The sequence below is a fragment of the Recurvomyces mirabilis genome, assembly GCF_035927965.1.
Source record: "Recurvomyces mirabilis strain CCFEE 5264 chromosome Unknown scaffold_22, whole genome shotgun sequence".
Classification (NCBI taxonomy): domain Eukaryota; kingdom Fungi; phylum Ascomycota; class Dothideomycetes; order Mycosphaerellales; family Teratosphaeriaceae; genus Recurvomyces; species Recurvomyces mirabilis.
The window spans coordinates 96,506-114,139 of record NW_027041956.1 but is presented as its reverse complement, the minus strand read 5'-3'; the positions used below and the strand labels follow the sequence as shown (position 1 = coordinate 114,139).

The 17,634-nt window shown below is 53.3% G+C and overlaps 8 protein-coding genes across 8 annotated transcripts; 5 read left to right on the top strand and 3 right to left on the bottom strand.

The window, feature by feature from the left end:
* Window positions 1-792: 792 nt before the first annotated feature.
* Window positions 793-1,212, bottom strand: LTS14_007734 (uncharacterized protein; the record flags this gene model as incomplete). The annotated part of the gene is made up of 1 exon (XM_064840424.1): window positions 793-1,212. One exon carries the CDS (start codon window positions 1,210-1,212, stop codon window positions 793-795), a length of 420 nt encoding a protein of 139 aa, XP_064691874.1.
* Window positions 1,213-2,049: 837 nt separating this feature from the next.
* LTS14_007733 (uncharacterized protein) lies at window positions 2,050-3,003 on the bottom strand (the record flags this gene model as incomplete). Its single annotated transcript, XM_064840423.1, has 1 exon — window positions 2,050-3,003. One exon carries the CDS (start codon window positions 3,001-3,003, stop codon window positions 2,050-2,052), a length of 954 nt encoding a protein of 317 aa, XP_064691873.1.
* A 1,868-nt stretch (window positions 3,004-4,871) lies between these two features.
* Window positions 4,872-5,703, top strand: LTS14_007732 (uncharacterized protein; the record flags this gene model as incomplete). Its single annotated transcript, XM_064840422.1, has 2 exons — window positions 4,872-5,207; window positions 5,263-5,703. The coding sequence occupies 2 exons, from the start codon at window positions 4,872-4,874 to the stop codon at window positions 5,701-5,703; spliced, it is 777 nt and encodes a 258-aa protein (XP_064691872.1).
* Window positions 5,704-5,934: 231 nt separating this feature from the next.
* LTS14_007731 (uncharacterized protein) lies at window positions 5,935-7,788 on the bottom strand (the record flags this gene model as incomplete). The annotated part of the gene is made up of 1 exon (XM_064840421.1): window positions 5,935-7,788. One exon carries the CDS (start codon window positions 7,786-7,788, stop codon window positions 5,935-5,937), a length of 1,854 nt encoding a protein of 617 aa, XP_064691871.1.
* A 3,192-nt stretch (window positions 7,789-10,980) lies between these two features.
* LTS14_007730 (uncharacterized protein) lies at window positions 10,981-12,081 on the top strand (the record flags this gene model as incomplete). The annotated part of the gene is made up of 2 exons (XM_064840420.1): window positions 10,981-11,195; window positions 11,247-12,081. The coding sequence occupies 2 exons, from the start codon at window positions 10,981-10,983 to the stop codon at window positions 12,079-12,081; spliced, it is 1,050 nt and encodes a 349-aa protein (XP_064691870.1).
* Window positions 12,082-13,039: 958 nt separating this feature from the next.
* On the top strand, window positions 13,040-14,236 carry LTS14_007729 (uncharacterized protein; the record flags this gene model as incomplete). Its single annotated transcript, XM_064840419.1, has 1 exon — window positions 13,040-14,236. One exon carries the CDS (start codon window positions 13,040-13,042, stop codon window positions 14,234-14,236), a length of 1,197 nt encoding a protein of 398 aa, XP_064691869.1.
* Window positions 14,237-14,747: 511 nt separating this feature from the next.
* Window positions 14,748-16,034, top strand: VMA6 (H(+)-transporting V0 sector ATPase subunit d; the record flags this gene model as incomplete). Its single annotated transcript, XM_064840418.1, has 4 exons — window positions 14,748-14,761; window positions 14,816-14,925; window positions 14,984-15,879; window positions 15,951-16,034. 4 exons carry the CDS (start codon window positions 14,748-14,750, stop codon window positions 16,032-16,034), a joined length of 1,104 nt encoding a protein of 367 aa, XP_064691868.1.
* A 443-nt stretch (window positions 16,035-16,477) lies between these two features.
* Window positions 16,478-17,236, top strand: LTS14_007727 (uncharacterized protein; the record flags this gene model as incomplete). Its single annotated transcript, XM_064840417.1, has 1 exon — window positions 16,478-17,236. One exon carries the CDS (start codon window positions 16,478-16,480, stop codon window positions 17,234-17,236), a length of 759 nt encoding a protein of 252 aa, XP_064691867.1.
* Between the last annotated feature and the right edge of the window lie 398 nt (window positions 17,237-17,634).

Below are 17,634 nucleotides of genomic sequence, written 5' to 3'. Positions count from 1 at the left end.
TGATTCTCGTTCTTGAAAGGGATACCGTGGCAAGCCAAGCAATTGTATAACCATGGGTTTGTCATCTTTAATGCACGGATCCCGATAACATTGGTGAAGTGAGTGATAATGAGCCATCTCTCGACCACAGCCCTGTGTTCGTAAAGTCGCTTGGTGCCAACGAGATACTCACGAGTCGGAGCTGAAGCCGACTTCAAGATATTGTCTACTTCTCGAAACCGTTGGTACGCTCGCATGATAAGCAGTGGGCATGACACATGGTCGACTCAGCATGTGAGACCTCAGTATCTAGCTTGAATCAGAAAAGAAGTGGTTCCTGCCCAACGCAATGTTCACCGTTGGTCAGCCGGAAAGAGCACATCCGAACACCGAATTCGAGGCGAAGTAGTGAGAGGATGAAACGATGTTCGTAGACATCTCGTTCACGTAAGGAGACATGCAACATCACAGCTGCCATTAGCTTGCGGCAGTCCATGTCCCTTAATTCCGAATTCAAATTCCTCCAGCCAGGTCATAGCTATTGTGCATGTGGAAGGTCTCGACAGAAGAGGTGAGATGGAAGCTCTGTGTGAGGACACTCCTTACCTGCTGCTACATGCTACAAGGACCATCGATATTGTAGCCCTTGGGATTGGTCTCCCCTCGTCGATACTCTTGAGTGTCTGTACACTTCACCATATGCACGACTCCACAAGCTCCGCGACAAACTCCTCCAGCTGCAAATCATCTACGTACGAATCACCTCAGACACATTCCACGTTGACTCCTGAGACATGTAGTTGAAAAGAATATTCATACAGACGACAAAAGATGCCGCACACCGGCGGCATTATTGCTGCCAAGAACTGCAGCAAGCACCAAACGACCCACGACTCCACCAAAACACACCTCGACAGCCATGCATAACCACTCGAGCTCCCCGTCGTCCACTTCCGGGAACGGGTAACCCATCTCCACCACCCTCGACAACAGCCAATTGAAGTCCAAGATATCACCATCACTACCACGATCAGCCACCGTCACGGCCCGTAACAGCACCAAGTCCGACATGGACGCGAGGGACCCTTCACCTAGGGGTACCCAAGCGTGGATGCGTTCGACGCACTCGCTGGGGGCGAGCTCGAGAATGTCCATTGTGACGCGGAAACCTTGCGAGGCGTCGAACACTATCTTGCCGTCGGATTCGATGCTGAAACATTGGGCGCCGGCCATCACTCCCTCGTATATGTTGTTGATGGCGATACGAGGCGCTGCGACATCCACATCCTCTGTTTTCTAGGCAGAGGAGTGGGCAACGCTAGCTGCTCCGCCAACGAGGATGAGTTTGCGGCGGAGATCTGGCCGGCCGAGGCGGGTGGCTGCCGAGAAGCACTCAAATCGTGCATCTCGGAGTGGTGCGGAGATGATGGTCTTGGTGGGCATGTCATCGGAGGCTGGCGAGTGGAGACGGGGTGGAAGTGGAGACTGATATTCCCATTAGCTAAGCATCACACGTGCACTGGAGCAGACAATGCAGCCTACCAGGGAAGCTTGAGTGATTATGGGATGCAAGGCTGCGAGGGTGCTGGGGAGTTAGTGTGGATCGTCTGCTGCGAATCCTATCAGCGTAAGTTCGGAACCCACGGTCAAGCGTTGACATCCGTGTTGCTGCAGTTCGAAGAATACCTATACATACTATCAAAATATGTAATGTGATGCAAAAGTCGGGTAAAGGGAAGATGTCAGTACATACCGTGGAGCTGTTCGGACGGCTGTGCCTGCTACAAAACTTAGAGGAAGCAGCAGCCTACCCCATGCGGCAGTATCATATCAGAAACTAAGGTATCGATGCTGCAATCGTGGCTCTTGCACATGCTTCGTCGGACATGATATGGAGGATACCCGTTGATACCACATCCCCAAAGCATGGGAGTCATTTCCCCACCCAAGCTAACCATCCCAGCCCCCAAGACCTCGAGGGTAATCTCCTGCCACTTCTCTGCCCGTGTCTCCCTTCATCCCCCGCCTTGAGTTTGCTTCCGCCACTAATTGAGGCGGTCGATGGTCTCTTCACTCCTGTGGCGCTCTTGGAAGTTTGATCTCGACCAGCCAGGGCAGCTGCCATGTACCTTCTTCTGGGCCCTGTATGGCCGCATTCACAAAAAGTGTGTTGATGTCCTTGCATAGTTCCTCTTTGGCTGGATAGTATCGCTGCTTCATGTATTTGTCCAGTGTCTCCTTTTTTGTTGCTATGCCCGCGGTATCATCATAGCGATTTGCACGAAGCCCTGCCAGATTTTGGACCACATGCGACTCATCATTGTCAATGTCGGTGAAGTGTGATGGCTGATCGCTCGGCGTATCACGCCAAGTCACTCTCTTGGCTCCCCAGCCTTCGTGGATGTGACCGAAGCAGTGAAGGCGTGGCCTTGCACGTGCTACTGCAGCAAAGAGGCCCGGGCAGCCGGATCTTGTTTGGGAGTCGGTGTAGTCGAGCACACCGTTGGGAGGACCATGAGTGATCACGACATCAACGTCTTTGCTGATTGACCAATCGTGGCCCTGCTGAGGATGATATTGAAAGCCCCAGTCACTTAGGGATGCAGTGTATGGACTAGCATATACGGTCAATAAGGCACCATTTGCAAGCTTGAACTTGTGAGTGCCTTCTCCGAGTAGGACGATGTCAGACTTTGTTGCGTCGTCGAAAAGGCGTGATACTTCGCCAAACGCACCATACTCGCGCTTGACTAGGTCATCATCGGGCGGAGGCTCGATCGCCGCAAGCTTTCTCTTGAACATGGGCTCATCAAGGGTGAAATCGTGGTTGCCAGGTATGACGAGTTTTAAAGGCGCATTGACCTCACGAAGCAATGAGATAGCATCCTTGAACTCGTCGAGCTTGGACTCCTCGGTCAAGTCACCAGCATGTATCGCCACGTCGAAGGTCACTGCGGGAATTGGTAGTCGGTCGCCGTGGGTATCCGACAAGATAAAGAAGCGTGTGACGACTTCCTCAGCCATGATGCGTCGATGTCTTGTAGCCTCGGAGTGGCGTCTGTGATAGTGGACTTGGTCCGGTAGTACGAAAGGGAGTTTTCGATCTTGCATCTCTGTGTATCTTTGATCACCATACGCAGGTCGTGGCTCGATATAAGTAGGTGCGGCGATGTATGGGCTCGTGCGAGAAACTTCACAGTGCGGCCTGTGGTGCGTTTCAGAGGGTAAGCTGCGTTGTCCTCGTGGAAAGTTCATGCTCCACACCTTGCGCTGGCACGATCCTCGTCTTCATGTATCTAGTGCTTGCTTGTGGAGAGCATTTCAATGCTGCACAGCCAGTATGAGTCCATACACGATAATAGTATAATTCTGTGAGTGAGGAGAAGATCAAGGGCGAGAGTACGTTGTTCGTCAATGCCGCTGTTCAGGGTCCGGAAGTCGGGATGCTGCAGCTGCCATGGGGGGTGAGTCTGAAGCTCCCGAAGGCGGCTTGAGTGAGGCGGGATGATGCCAGTGATTTCATCTCGCTGTGAGACTCAGTGTGAGTCGGAAGACAGCAGCTTACGAGTGAGCTCTGGAGAGTGTGAGCAGGTAGATTCTAGCCATAGAGAGATGGTTTAAGGCTGTTCTTGCATTGATGATTTCCCTTCGTCTCCCGTACCAGTCTTCCGCATGGCCCTGTACACATCTTCTCGATGACACGTAACGGCAAGATACCATGAGACGTGAGCCTCGTACGTTGTGGTCCACGCCCAAGCTCTTACCCTTTCCTCGCGCCCTCTCCATCTCTTCGTGGCCGAGTTCCCTATCAGTTCTCTGCCCATTCGCATCTACATTCATGTAAACTGTGTCTCAAGCTTCGAGTTGAGGCCATCATCGTGCGGGCAGACAGATCGCAAGCTCGATGATGGGTCACGCGTGGGTGAGGTCGTGATAGCGCTGCAAAGGCCATAGAAAGCAGCAGGCATCGGGAGCCAGAGCGTGGGCATCGTCCTCGTGAAGCAGACACTCTGTGAGCCAAGTGGACAGCGTTCCCATCCCGCCCGTCGCACTGTACCACCGCCTCACCGCCAGCTATCCTCGACCCACCTCCTCTTCCACACGAAACCGGCATCACCACCCACCATCATCATTTTTGCTTATGACAGCTACAAATACATTACCTTCTCCAATGCCAGGCACGAAAGCCCAACGACTGATGAAAGATGCCGAAGCGAGTGTGAACCATCAAAAATTGCTAGACGGTTTAATCAGCATCGAGATCACAGTCAGAGGAATGGCATCAACGTACCGCCGTCCAGGCCCCCGAAGGAGACTGGTGGCAGCGACTCGCCGCGCGGTGCAATGCAGGAGTCTCCGCCAGAAGCAAGCTATTCGTGAGCAGCCGCTTCACAACAAGGCTGGAAAATGATTAGCAAAACAGAGGAACGTAGGGGGGTTTTGGTGAGTGTTACTAAGTATGCGGAAGGAAGAGTTGCAAAGGTCCGCTGGAAGGAAGTCAATCTGCGAGGGGCGCTAGCGCTGGCATAGCTTATGTAATACCGTCACGTGCAAAAGCATCTTTGTTCTCGGTTGACTTAATGCCGAGCTTCAAGCTCGAGTGAAGTAACAGGTCGAGCGAAGGCTGTTTCCAAAGTACGATGGAGGACTTGCAGGAGTCCATCGAACGAGCTTTACAAGAGCGTATGATACGCTACGTCTGCCGCGAAAGGCATGGCCTGCCAGTCTCCGTGATGCCAAAGAAAAAGGCCTACATCGCAATCCACAACCATGTCTTGTATGACGCCATTCGTAGCTTTGAAATTCTGTAGAAGTAGGTACAAACATCTCTCAAACCCATCCCATTTACTCTCACCCTCCATTACATCCCCACCCAACAGTCAACTCGCACAATGACCACCCTCCTGCCCCGCCCCGCCCTCCGCGCCGCCCGCCTTCCCTCCACGCACTCTCCCTTCGCCGCCCGCCAAACAGCCTCCCCAATCTTCCGCCGCTTCCTAGCCACACCCCGAGGCGAACAACCACGTCTCCGTATCGGCAGTGAAGCACCCAACTTCCAAGCCAAAACCACACAAGGCGATATCGACTTCCACAAATGGCTCGATGGGAAGTGGGGGATCCTGTTCTCCCACCCGGCGGACTTTACACCAGTATGCACGACCGAACTGGGCGCGTTTGCGAAGATGAGAGGGGAGTTTGAAAAGAGGGGGGTGAAGATGATTGGGTTGGTGAGTTGAACATAGTACTACTGATACGTATATGTGAAAGCTGATTTGATTACAGTCCGCCAACGACCTCGGCTCCCACGACAAATGGATCAGCGACATCAACGAAATCTCCCAAACCACCCTCCAATTCCCCATCATCGCCGACGCCGACCGCAACGTAGCATGGCTCTACGACATGATCTCCTCCCCGGACCTCGAGAAGCTCGCACAAGAGGGCGGGATCGCGTTCACGATCCGCAGCGTCTTCATCATCGACCCGGCGAAGAAGATCAGGTTAACGATGATGTATCCTGCGAGTACTGGAAGGAATAGTAGTGAAGTACTAAGGGTGATTGATAGTTTGCAGACGGGTGATAAGAAGGGTGTCACGACGCCCATTGACTGGAGTGTTGGGGAGGATGTTATCGTACCGCCTGCTGTGAGCACGGAGGATGCGAAGAAGAAGTTTGGGAATGTGAGGGAAGTGAAGCCTTATTTGAGGTATACCCAGATATAGATATGAGTGCATAGATGGGGAGAGTGTATGATAATACAGGTTAGGCTAGACGCGATGTTCAAACGACCGTGGAGAAGCATGTGAGACAAATACGAAATATGTAGAAAACTTTCACGGACTTGATATATCGCGGCTCAATACATTATAGACGTAGCACTCAGAAATGCTATTGGGTATATCGCTCGAACGCACAAGATGCAATAGATCGCCCACCCGCGCAATGCACACAAATCACGTCAGTAGGCCGCCTGGATCATGTAAAGCCATATCCTCCGATGCATGACCCGCTGGCGGAAAGACAGAAGCAGGATGATTAGTGACAATCGTGGCTTTCTGCGCGATAGTCGGAATGGCCACCCGTCCAACACCATTCTGCCCATCCTCAACAAGCAACGGGCTCGACCTGGGCGTATCTCTCTGCCCACCATGCCCCTTCGCGCTCGTCTCAGCCAGCAGCGGCTCAAGCTTAGCAGACGGATCCGCCCTCAAACTCCCACGACCAGCTTTTCCCCCCTCATCGCCCAACAACCCCCCCGGATCCTGCAAACTCTGCTGCGTCTCATGCCTCTCCAGCATCGGCCCCAGCACACCCGTAGGCGCATGCCGATACCTCGGCAAACTCATCTGCACATCCGAGTGTCTGCGCCCAGGAAATCCATTCCCATTGCGGTGCGCAGCGGGCAGACCGATCCCGCCCATATCCGTCATAAAGGCATTCGAGCCCCGACGCGATTGCTCGGGGGTCGTGGGGGCGAAATCCATTGCGATTGTGCCTGAGGCGCCGGAATCGACGATGGTGGTTGAGCGGGAGCGGGAGTCCCAGGAGTGCGAGCCGTCTTCTAGTAGGCCACCGACGTCGAAAAAGCTCATGCTGCGTTTCGTTGTCGAGGGTGTGGCGGGTGCTGGTGAGGTATCATCTACGGTTGGCAGAGGTCCAGTCACATCGTTGGGGTCCTCTTCCACCTCCTCCTTTATTACCTTTCGAGTTGCGACTCGCAGTGCACCGGACATTAATGGTGCGTCTCGATTCTGCTTCATCTCTGCAGCTGATAATGCAGCGGGCGCCGGTCTTGCCACTTCATCTTCGTACTCGAGCAGATGTTGTGGGATTCGGCAGCCTAGGGAGCGGAACAGGTCTTCATCACTGCCCATTCGTTGGAGTGCTGTCAACGTTGGTCTCCTTACCGAAGCACGGTCTATACTATCGGTCATGCTCATCGACCTGAACTTGTTCTTCTTCGTGCCCTTGTCCCGTAAGAACGATCCTATAATGACTGCATTCGAGACGCAAGTGGATGCCAGAATCTCACAGGAAGCCCAGACCGTCCGTAGTTGTTGTCGGCCTCGGTGAAGGATGACTTCTGGTATTCTGGTGGCCGTGACTGCAATCATCACGATGGACAGCGAGAAGAGCGAGATAAGTTGAACTTTGCGCTGCCAAGTCTGTCCACTTCTCAACACGATCGGGATCGGAAACGCCACGAGCAGAATATCTGTGATGATGTCGCAAGTCCCCATTGTGAATAATTGAGCATAACCCAGACGACAATGTGGTCCTGGATCCGGTATCACTTGCCAGTAATGGTGGAAGGGTCGGCATTCAGTCAACGTCGCAATGACCACCGCAAAGAACGTCATCAATAGAAACACCCGAATCCCTTGCAACACCACCTCATAGCTGCGTCGCCAAATACTCATGGTGATCCGCTTCAAAAATTCGCTCACCACCAACTTCTGCGACCAAATCGTCATGGCGTAAAAGATCCTCGCCGGTAACACAAGCCGCGCACCAAGACTGCGGTGCTCCTGCACAGCATCCGAGAATTCGTACCCGATCGTTTGGATATTGTTCGTGCCATAGAGCAGAACCACATGTATCAGTGCCATGCGGATGAACAGCGGTATCATCGATGCCATCATGATCCAATCTTCCCGGAACAGCACCCCGCTTCTGAACTTGCGGCCGCAGAGGCGAGCGAGGATGAAGAAGGCTGCAAAGCCGGTTGCCCACCAGCTGAATAGTAGCGTCGGCCAGTTCTCCAGTCGTGTGCGAGGTTCCGGCGGCGGAGCGCCCCATAATTGCATGTTCACTTCAACCCTGTTGTAGCCCAGTCCAACGCTCTATGTGTGCCAGATCGTTATCAGGTTATAAGGCTACCGGTATGTCCCTCGAGGACTCGATCGTGCCGTGGCTAGAATGGTCATTCGTGTACGTCGTGTCATTGCCTGATACGCTGCCGCCCCTTCCATGCGACCTGATGCAGACCTAGGAAATGACGCTGTAAGAATACACGGCCGAGTAAGACAGTATGATGGAGAGTAAGAAGAGCAGAACATCGTGACGATAAGGGTCCGAGGCTCTTGGTCGTTCGGTACACGATAACGGACGGACGAGCCCTCGGCAGGATGCGCGTAGTATCCGCCCGATGCGCCTTCTTGCTTGCGGGCGTAAATGCTCGTTCTATCACTTTAGCCGCTGGGAATGTAGGTATCGGTGGAGTGGAGGATGTGCCAGCGAGGAGCATTTGTTGTGTTGGCCATGCTCCATCATCACCGCCTTTCTGTCTCACTCTTGACTTATCATACGAGTAACAGTCGTCGGTGACGAGAGTGTGGAGTTCGTCCCGGCAATTATAGGCGAACCCCCACGATTTGCAATGCGTTGGCGTTGGTGGCTTGCTTAAGCGAACTGGATTGGGGGGTTGAATAGTTCCGGATTCGTGGCAGTATGCATCTTAGGCATTCCACACTGGTATCTAGTCTGATGATGAGCTCACCATAGGTATGGATGACCATATATGTTCCGGCGAAAGACTGAAGCGAATTTCAGATTTGGTCGCTTATCTCGCCTGTAATATATAGGGCAGATTTTTGCTCTCAACACAGGAGATCGTCAAACAACTTTAAGCTCTGCGCCATGCACATGGCGAAACCCTGCAGAACCCATATCCAAAGACCGAGGTATCGGGATTTCAAGTAGAGTACATGTATACAGGGAACTGTGATGTGAGTTTGATGCACCGACGCCAAGTACTAGGACGGAACATATCAGGACGTGCGATTGGTGTTGAGGACTGCTGAGCCATTGGAAATGATCCTGACCGCTATCTATAGTGGAGGCAAGGGACGATGGTTTAGGAGCATACACATCTACTGGACGAATGCAAGTTTCCGCGATTCTGCTGTACGCTACCAGTCGGTATGGTCTCGTCGCTTTGCGTTGTCAAAGACTGTAACTCGCGGCTGCTTTGTCTACTGAACAACCTCGGAAGTGACCCTGATCCAAGGCATGTTGGGGACATGTATGGCAATCATTCTGCTGAGCAGTCAGCGTTCAGTTGCGTATGGCTAGTAGTCGTCTTCGGCATCGTCAGGACTTTCGAGACATCATCGTCTGGACGTCGGCGCGTAGGACGTGCGTTTCTCTACATTTCGTGATCACGAGCCATGGTGAACAGGACTTGTCAACGCCAAGCCCAATCTTGGCCCTGTATGCGGTCGATGCGCCCATGATGGTGATTCTTACCATGGGAATGTCGTGCTTGACTCCGTGGCTGTTCGGTAGGCAAAGGAAAGGAATGGTGGAACGTGAAGGCCTGGACCTACGTATACCTTCAGGCTGTCAAGCGCGTGGTAGTAGTTGATAAACGACCAGCCTAATGCCCATTGCAAGGACAGTGCGAATAGAGAAGTCCCTTTTAGCCGCGAAACATAATGGGCACACGAATATGGCCTTCTGGCCAAGACTTCCTGACATCAAAACGGCTGATAGTATCTCTCCGCGGAGCTCGTCACGACTTGGGCCTGCCTGGTATGAAATGAATCTCCACTAAGAATCTGGCCTGGATCCGTAGCAGAATGTATATCAGCGGTATTGCGGACGCCAGGGCCGTATGCCGTCTTGGATTCAACTTGGGATCACATCGGAAACCCAGCCGAGAGTCTGGAGTAACGTGGAGTAGGCGGTAAAAAAGCAGCATCCATAGCGTGATCCGCTGACTGTCATCACATACCGCACCCAAGCGGGAAAACGAACTACGTGCCTCCTCGGAAGCACCCGAAGTAACCGGTGATCCAGTCAATTCCCACAAGCCTGGTAAGGTTGCTGCAGGAACGTGAATCGTGGGTTGGTGGAGTGCGACGTGGGTGAACATTAAATAGTCATGAGGCCAGCGGGCGAGAACATGGGGGGTAGCGGTGTCGTGGATCACGGGGAGGACAAGCAGCGAACAGGAAACTCTGCCGTCTCGTGGCGGAGACACGAGACGAGGCAAAGGCAAGGCCCGTCCCAGCAAATGTCGATCAGGGTGCGGCGCAAATCTTCCGGCGAGCTCTTCGCGAGGAGTCGATGTTCTCTGATCTTGGCATGAGCAGATTTGAACATACGAGAAGTGGGACAGGCAAACCGTGATAGGAAAAACGTGCGCGAGCGCGCGTCCACGGTGGTGTCGCTGTAGGTGTAATCTCGGCTCCGATAAGAGCCTTCCATGCAGTAGGTTAGACACTAGAAACACTTTAAGTCTAGTCCTTCTCCGAGATGCAACCGCGAAGTATGGATCTGGTCGCACTTTCCCTTCATGGCAGATGACCTTCTGCGCCACTCTCACGCAGGACCAGCAAATCGCACTCAGTACGAACGCCAGAGTGCGAAGGCCGTTGGCGTCGTGTTTGACGGCCGCCATTCGCCGGAAGAATGCATGCGGTGCGAATTCTCGACTAGTCTACTGTAGAGGCAAAAGATGGACTGGCACGAGCACGTCCATGTCCACCTGAACACTACTATGACGCTACTGATGGACCGAGGACCCGGTGGGGCATTCACATGCTCAGGTCGTGCGTGGATAGACTTGTTCCTTGCAGATGTACTTCTTGTAGGTCTCGTTGTATCTTGCGGGTCTCTTCCACTACTAGGAATACTGCTACTGCTGCTTATGAGGGTAGGTACACCCCGAGGACTCCGTCACGGTAGCATCGGTCTCGTGCGTATGGCGTGCGAAACTCACTCTCGCCTCTCTGCTCGCCACGTACTGTCTATGAGACTACTACTGAGAGAGCGAAGATTCTCCATGATCTAACAGCTTCACATTCACACATCGCGACCGGTGGCGCCTGCTTTTCTTCGTCTTCCCCATTGTTCCGAGGAGGATCTCAGATCAAAAGGACCCATAATAGTGCCGATAGCACCCAGGAACGTACGGCCTGACAGACCCGCACGTGCGCTCGACATGATATAGGACTGCCGCAGAAGTATACGATAGCTGGCTGTTTCTGCCTGCCATGCATTACGAAGAAGACCTTGATACCACGACCGACGCACCAACGAACGACGTTGTAAAACGACACACCGACGACGATATGCCTTCCGCCACTTCCACCACACCAGCACGGAACACTTCACCGTTCCTACTCCAGCCTGAGGATGTTGAGACATTACTACGTTCGGACGGCTTCAGTATATTAAGAGAGCATCTTCACGAGCACTACAACTATGAGTATGTCCATCTCCACCTTATCCTATCAACGCTCACTGACATCGCTACCAGCCTCTGCGAACAACACACAACCGACCACCTCGAAGAGCTCGACCGCTGGCTAATAGTCCGCGACGTCCTCCACGCCCTCCTCGTTCCCGTCGTCGAACTCTTCGACAAAGCCGTCACCGTAGCTTCGCAAGCAACCCACGCAACGAAACTCGAGGACCTCGAATACGCTTTCTCCGGCTCCGCCCGTAGTGCCTTTGTCTGGCTACAATGCTTCCTATCAGCAGAGAAAGAGCAGGATTGGTGTTACACGCGCGGCTGCCCGGCATGCGTGGTCGAACACAGTTTGGACAGCGAATTCAGTATACGATTACTGTACGCCGCATGCTTGCTCAGCGATGTACACTACCCCTTCACTTTAGAAGGGCCGACACTACCGTCCTTTATGTTCTTCCTCGACTCCCTCGCGCGAGCACTAGAGCAAGATCCCCTCTGGCGCGACAACTTCTACGAGCTTATGCAGCCCAAGGCCATCATGACCCGAGACGGGATCGAAGAGCTCATCCACCAGTGTCTCGAACTCGACTGCATACTAATCTCGCAAGCATCTTCGCCTTCAGACCCGAGTAGTCCCGAGGCTTCAGTCAGCTCTAGTCCGGTGTTGGGGCCTGTCGGTGGCGCGCCGGGGATGAAGGTCAAGCGCAGTAAGATGGCGCGGAGACAGATGAAGTTGAAGGTGGAGGAGGAGGCTTGGATGGAGGAGATGTTGAGGAAGCTTGCGGCGGAGAGTATGCCGGGGATGACTTTATCAGAGCGAGAGGGCATGCCGCAGAGTTTAGACGCTGTGGTCAAGGCTGAGCCGGTAGTGGTGGTGACTGAGGTTGCTGCTGTCAAGTGAAGCGGTCAACTGGTCTTTTGAGGGAGGCAATTCGAATGTCACTGATCTTGACAAGGGAAGCAGCGGTCGTTGCGGGTCGAGCTCAAGCTCATGTTATACTCCGGGCCAGCTTGATTGAGACATGCACGATTGCGATGTTCTAAGGCGCAAAGGTCGGAGACTAGCCGGTCAACCAGCACTATGATACCCAAGGGAAGAGGAAGATGTCATTGTTTGATAGCGTGGAGTTTGGGGCTCAACATGTTTCGCATAGCGTAGCATAGATAAGCATGGATTTCAGTGCTTGCTCGATTAAACCTCTCCTTCGCTCCCACGTGTCTTCACACTATGGCCTTTCGAATGCTCGCACGAGGCTGGTCGCGAGCACTTGCCTGTAGCGGCGGCAAAATGTCTATATTTCGAACGATGAGGTCAAGAGAGATTGTGTAGCTTTGACGAGAGACGCTTCTGAAGCGGCGATTTCTTAGTATATTGTCTCGTGCTCGAATCATGCTATCGGCTCGCGCCTTGAACGGGCCGCCAGGTACAAGTACTCTGTCGTTCTCCATGCTTGTGTGCTTTGAAGGGCAAATACAGCGATTCCAGTTCATGCACATCGTGCGGAGAATGTTGTAGTCCATGCGACCACGCAAAGAGAACAGCTCACTTTCTTGCACACACCTCACTAAAACTCGTCGATCATTCCATTCGGCAATGCACGTCAGTCGACGATCGCCGTGGCCCTGCATGGATTGCCGTGTGGGGAAAGGGCAGCCAGCACCAGAATCCGGGCCTGGTTCGCTCTTATACTCTCCTCTGTACAAACCACTTTCCATTGCGCGTCGCGAAGTGTAGTGGAGTGAACTTCGTACCTTGACCTCACTTCACTCTACCATTATATCCAAAATCCTCAGTATCGCTCTCGATCTCCCAGCCATATGCGACATCCTTTCTACAACAATAGCGACAACCAGACTGCATGGTCATCACTTGCGAGTTCCCAAGATCAAGCGTCTTCAACATCACCATTCGCGTCACCAGACCTCGAGGCTCTTCTATTCCGGCCAGCATAGGAGGCTCGCAGGCATTGAAGCAGCATATTGCTGAGCTCGCGCGCGAAACAGGCAAGCATTGGCCGCTGTTGACTCCACCTACTGACACAGATCCTCCACCACCACCGTATACCGCCATGGCTATGTCGAACAGCTTCTTCGCTTCTCCGCCTATAGGCGCGATACGCAGGAACCAGCCAGATACGTACTTTGCGAATGCGCATTATGCTGGCGCACCAGCCAATGGCGATCGCACCACTGGTAGCATGCCGTTCACACCCAATGCTTCGATACCACCTACGCCAGGCTCGCTCGCAGGTCGAAAAAGATCGCGAGGTAATGTCTTCGAGGATGAGGAGGAGGAAGTGGAGATTGGCGATGGCTCGGTCAGCACAGCTCTAGACGGCTCAGGCGAGGACGCAACGGCTGTCGCCATGCATTCGGATGCCTGGGCCGAAGAACAAGCAGCGCGTCCCCCGTTCAATCTCAGGCATGTGAAGCGGCCTTCTGTGTCAAGTCGCAAGTCTCAGCGTAAAGATGTGAGCTCGTCTGCCTCCGACGACATCCTAGGACAACTAGTCATGCCACCGCAGATGCGAGAAGCGACTGCCGAGCCGCTGATTGACGAGGCGACGAGGGTGCTTGGTATAAGCTGGGCACGCATGGATTCGACTGAGGCGCTGCAGATCAACAAGGCGGCGTACTCGAAGTGGATCCAGAACCACTACCCGAGCTTGATTGGCGTCGTGGTGTGGTTCGAAAACAGCGCATTACCAGGCTATCTGGTCGAGGCGAGGAATACCTATAGCAGTCAACAGGGCTTCTACATCTTCTCGCATGAGCTGACGGAGGCGAGACTCGTTACGACGGAGCCGGCACAGCTCATGCCGCGGTTGAAGCTTCTGCCTGCTTTGCATCTGGCTGCTCCAGGAGGTCATATCCGGGCTGTAGAGGATCCGGTTGTGGCGGCACAGATTGAGCAGAACATGGTTCAAAATTCAGCGGCTGCGATGCGGAACTTGCACCTATCGAATGGTGTCCGAGATGGAATGGCTGATGAGTCGGCGGTTGCAGCCTCGGAGCCGAATGGCATATGTGCTGCGCATTCGATGGAGCTTGACTAGCTGGATGGCTGGCTTCCACATGCTGTGTCATGAACGTTGATGTTGTTACGCTTTTGCGAAGCGATGGCGTTGGGTATGGGGAGAGTGGCTGCAGCTTGCGCTCTGCGTGCTGCTCATCTTATCATCATCACGATATAGCATGCTCTTCGCGTGAGCAGGCCTTCATGATGCCGATTATGCACGTACTGTACTTGTAGCTTTAGCCTGCGAGATACCACCATCTCTCGTACGTCCCCTATCACGATCATACCATGTCGCATGCTTTGGAGTGGAGTCTGGGTCTATTATCCCTATGAAATGACGATGGTTGTAGAGATAGAAGGAGAGGTGATCATGTTCGATATAGTGACGCCACAATTGATGAAGCGTGGCAAGCTGCATGTGCTTTTGCCGACCACCGATCTTGAGCTTCACCAAGCAGCTACAGCAACATCTTCATTGTATATCGACGCCTTATACTACACCCAACCCTCAGTACCGCCGGTACATCTATTCTATCTGATCGCCCGCCATGGCGGAAGGCATGTAGGTATTCAGATGCCGGTCCAAGTCCAGGAAGAGGCGCTGATCGCATGGCAGGTTCTACAACGTCTCGAACGGCTACGTTGAAGGCATCGTTCGAGGCTACAGGAACGCGCTGCTCACATCACAGAACTACGGCAACTTGACACAATGCGAGACGATAGACGGTGCGCCCGTGTAACAAGCATCATACTTGGTAGGCATCCACTGACAAGACATGCGCAGATGTCAAACTCCAACTCGGTCCAGCGTACGGTGACTTCCTCGCCGCCCTCCCTCCGAACCCATCCACCTCCTCCCTCGCCGACAAGACCCTGGACAAAATGGTCGCAGAATTCCGCTATATCCAGGCCAACGCCACAGGCAGCCTAGCGAAATTCATGGACTACCTGACCTACGCCTACATGATCGACAATGTCGCCCTCCTCATCACCGGCACCCTACACGAGCGAGACACACGGGAACTACTAGAGCGCTGTCATCCTCTGGGATGGTTCGAAACAATGCCTGTCCTCTGCGTGGCGACCAACATCGAGGAATTATACAACAGCGTCCTGATCGAAACACCACTGGCACCCTACTTTAAAGGCAGCCTAAGCCACCAGGATCTAGATGAAATGAACATCGAAATCATCCGCAACACCCTTTACAAAAACTACCTGGAAGACTTCCACCGCTTCGTGAACGAGGAGCCCGGCATCAAAGGCACACCAACCCAACAAGTCATGACCGAAGCCCTGGAATTCGAAGCCGACCGCCGCAGCATCAACATCACCCTCAACTCCTTCGGCACCGAACTCACGAAGCAAGACCGCAAGAAACTCTACCCCAACTTCGGCCGCTTGCACCCGGAAGGCACGCTCATGCTTTCGCGGGCCGAGGATCCCGAAGGCGTGCGGATCGCCGTCGATGGGGTGTCGGATTATCGAGAGATGATGGATCAGACAGGGATGGGTGGCGGTGGGGGTGGGATCGGGAATCAGAGTGGTGGGGTTGGAGGGGATGAGGGCAAGAGTTTGGAGGATCTGTTCTATGAGAAGGAGATGATGTTGAGTAAGCTGGCGTTTACGTTTCAGTTTACCCATGCTATTGTTTATGCTTGGGTCAAGTTGAGGGAGCAGGTGAGTTTTCTTCCCAATTCATGAGGGGCGTGTTTGCGAGATTCTTTTGGCTGACCTTGATGGGACTGTAGGAGGTGCGGAATATCACTTGGATCTCTGAGTGTATTGCGCAGAACCAGAAGGATAGGATCGGGAACTATATCAGTGTCTTTTGAGTGCATTGCGTTGGGGTAGGCGTTTGGGTTCCACAGATTGTGCAGGTGTTTAGATACCAACAAGAACTTCTGGCTTGTGACCTCGCTGTTCTTTCTCTCTCCTTTCTCGCCGCGAGACACATTTGTGCGCTTCTGTTCTCTCATTCGTGTTACAATCTTTTGCCGGCGTAGCGGTGATATTTGCTCCTTGTAAGGAAGTCTGCAGCCACTTTGATCGGCTGCAGACCTCTGCAGCTCTCCGCACCCGTCCGTTCCATGACAGCAGCAGCATAGAAGCTCGGTCATACATGCCAATGGTGCGGTCGCCCACTTTCGACAGACTCCGCGACCTAGAATAACTTTGACATAGGCTGCTCCGGGTCAAAGCAGGCCGAGGTGATATACTGGTTGACAATGACTTTTCATTGACCTCACTTCGACCTTTCAAACCAAGACCACTCGATATGACAGACCAACCAATGAACGTCCTAATAACAGGAGCCAGCCGTGGCATCGGACGAGCCGCTGCCAAACTCGCAGGAGCACGAGGATGGAATGTAGGTGTCAACTATGCCTCCAACGCCGAAGCAGCGAGAACAACTGTATCGGAAGTCGAAAAGGCAGGTGGCAAAGCCTTAGCAATCCAAGGCGACGTCTCACGAGAACAAGATGTCATCAATATGTTCGATACCGTGGAAAAGCATTTCGGCCCTCTTAATGGCGTGGTTATAAACGCGGGGATCACAGCGAAAAGTATGCCTCTGGCCGACATGCCAGTGGAGAGATTGAAATCTATCTTCGACACGAATGTTCTGGGCTCCTACCTCTGTGCCCGGGAATCTGCTCGTCGTCTCCCCGCCGCCGCTACCAGGGAGAAGACGGCAAGTATCGTCATCGTTTCCTCCGCCGCCGCTCGTCTGGGCTCTCCGAACGAGTTTGTGGATTATGCCGGTTCGAAGGGGGCGATGGATACCTTGACCGTTGGGTTGAGTAAGGAACTCGGACCCAAGAATGTGAGGGTTAATGCTGTGAGGCCCGGGATTATTGATACGGAGATTCATGCTTCGGGGGGTGATGCGGGACGGCTTGAGAGGTTGGGGGGGTTGGCGCCAATGGGGAGGCCGGGGAGTGCGGAGGAGGTGGGGGAGGCGATTGTGTGGTTGCTTGGGGGAAAGGCGAGTTATGTTACGGGGACTATTGTTGATGTTACCGGTGGACGATGAGGGATGGTGGGTGGATGAATCCCGTCCAAATCAAGAACTCAGCATTGGTAAGACGACGGCCACTGAGCTATTGGCATGCTCACGTACTGGAGATGGTGGCAAACCACCCTTGTCCAATCCCAACATCAGAGCAGCGTGAGGTTTTAAGAACACTGTGAGGACCCAGGTTCTCGGAAATTGTACGATTAGGGCGGCATCTCAGAGCCTGACAGTGACAACAGCGCCTGAACTCATGGTAGACTAGGTCAGATACATATATCATGGACACTCATAGGTTCCCATCCTATCCAAACAAAGACTCTAATGGCCGTGAATACTTTCTCCAAAATTATGCTTCCCTTCTATCACACCAGCGCCATCGCTAATACAAATGTACACAAGGAGATCATCATGCCATA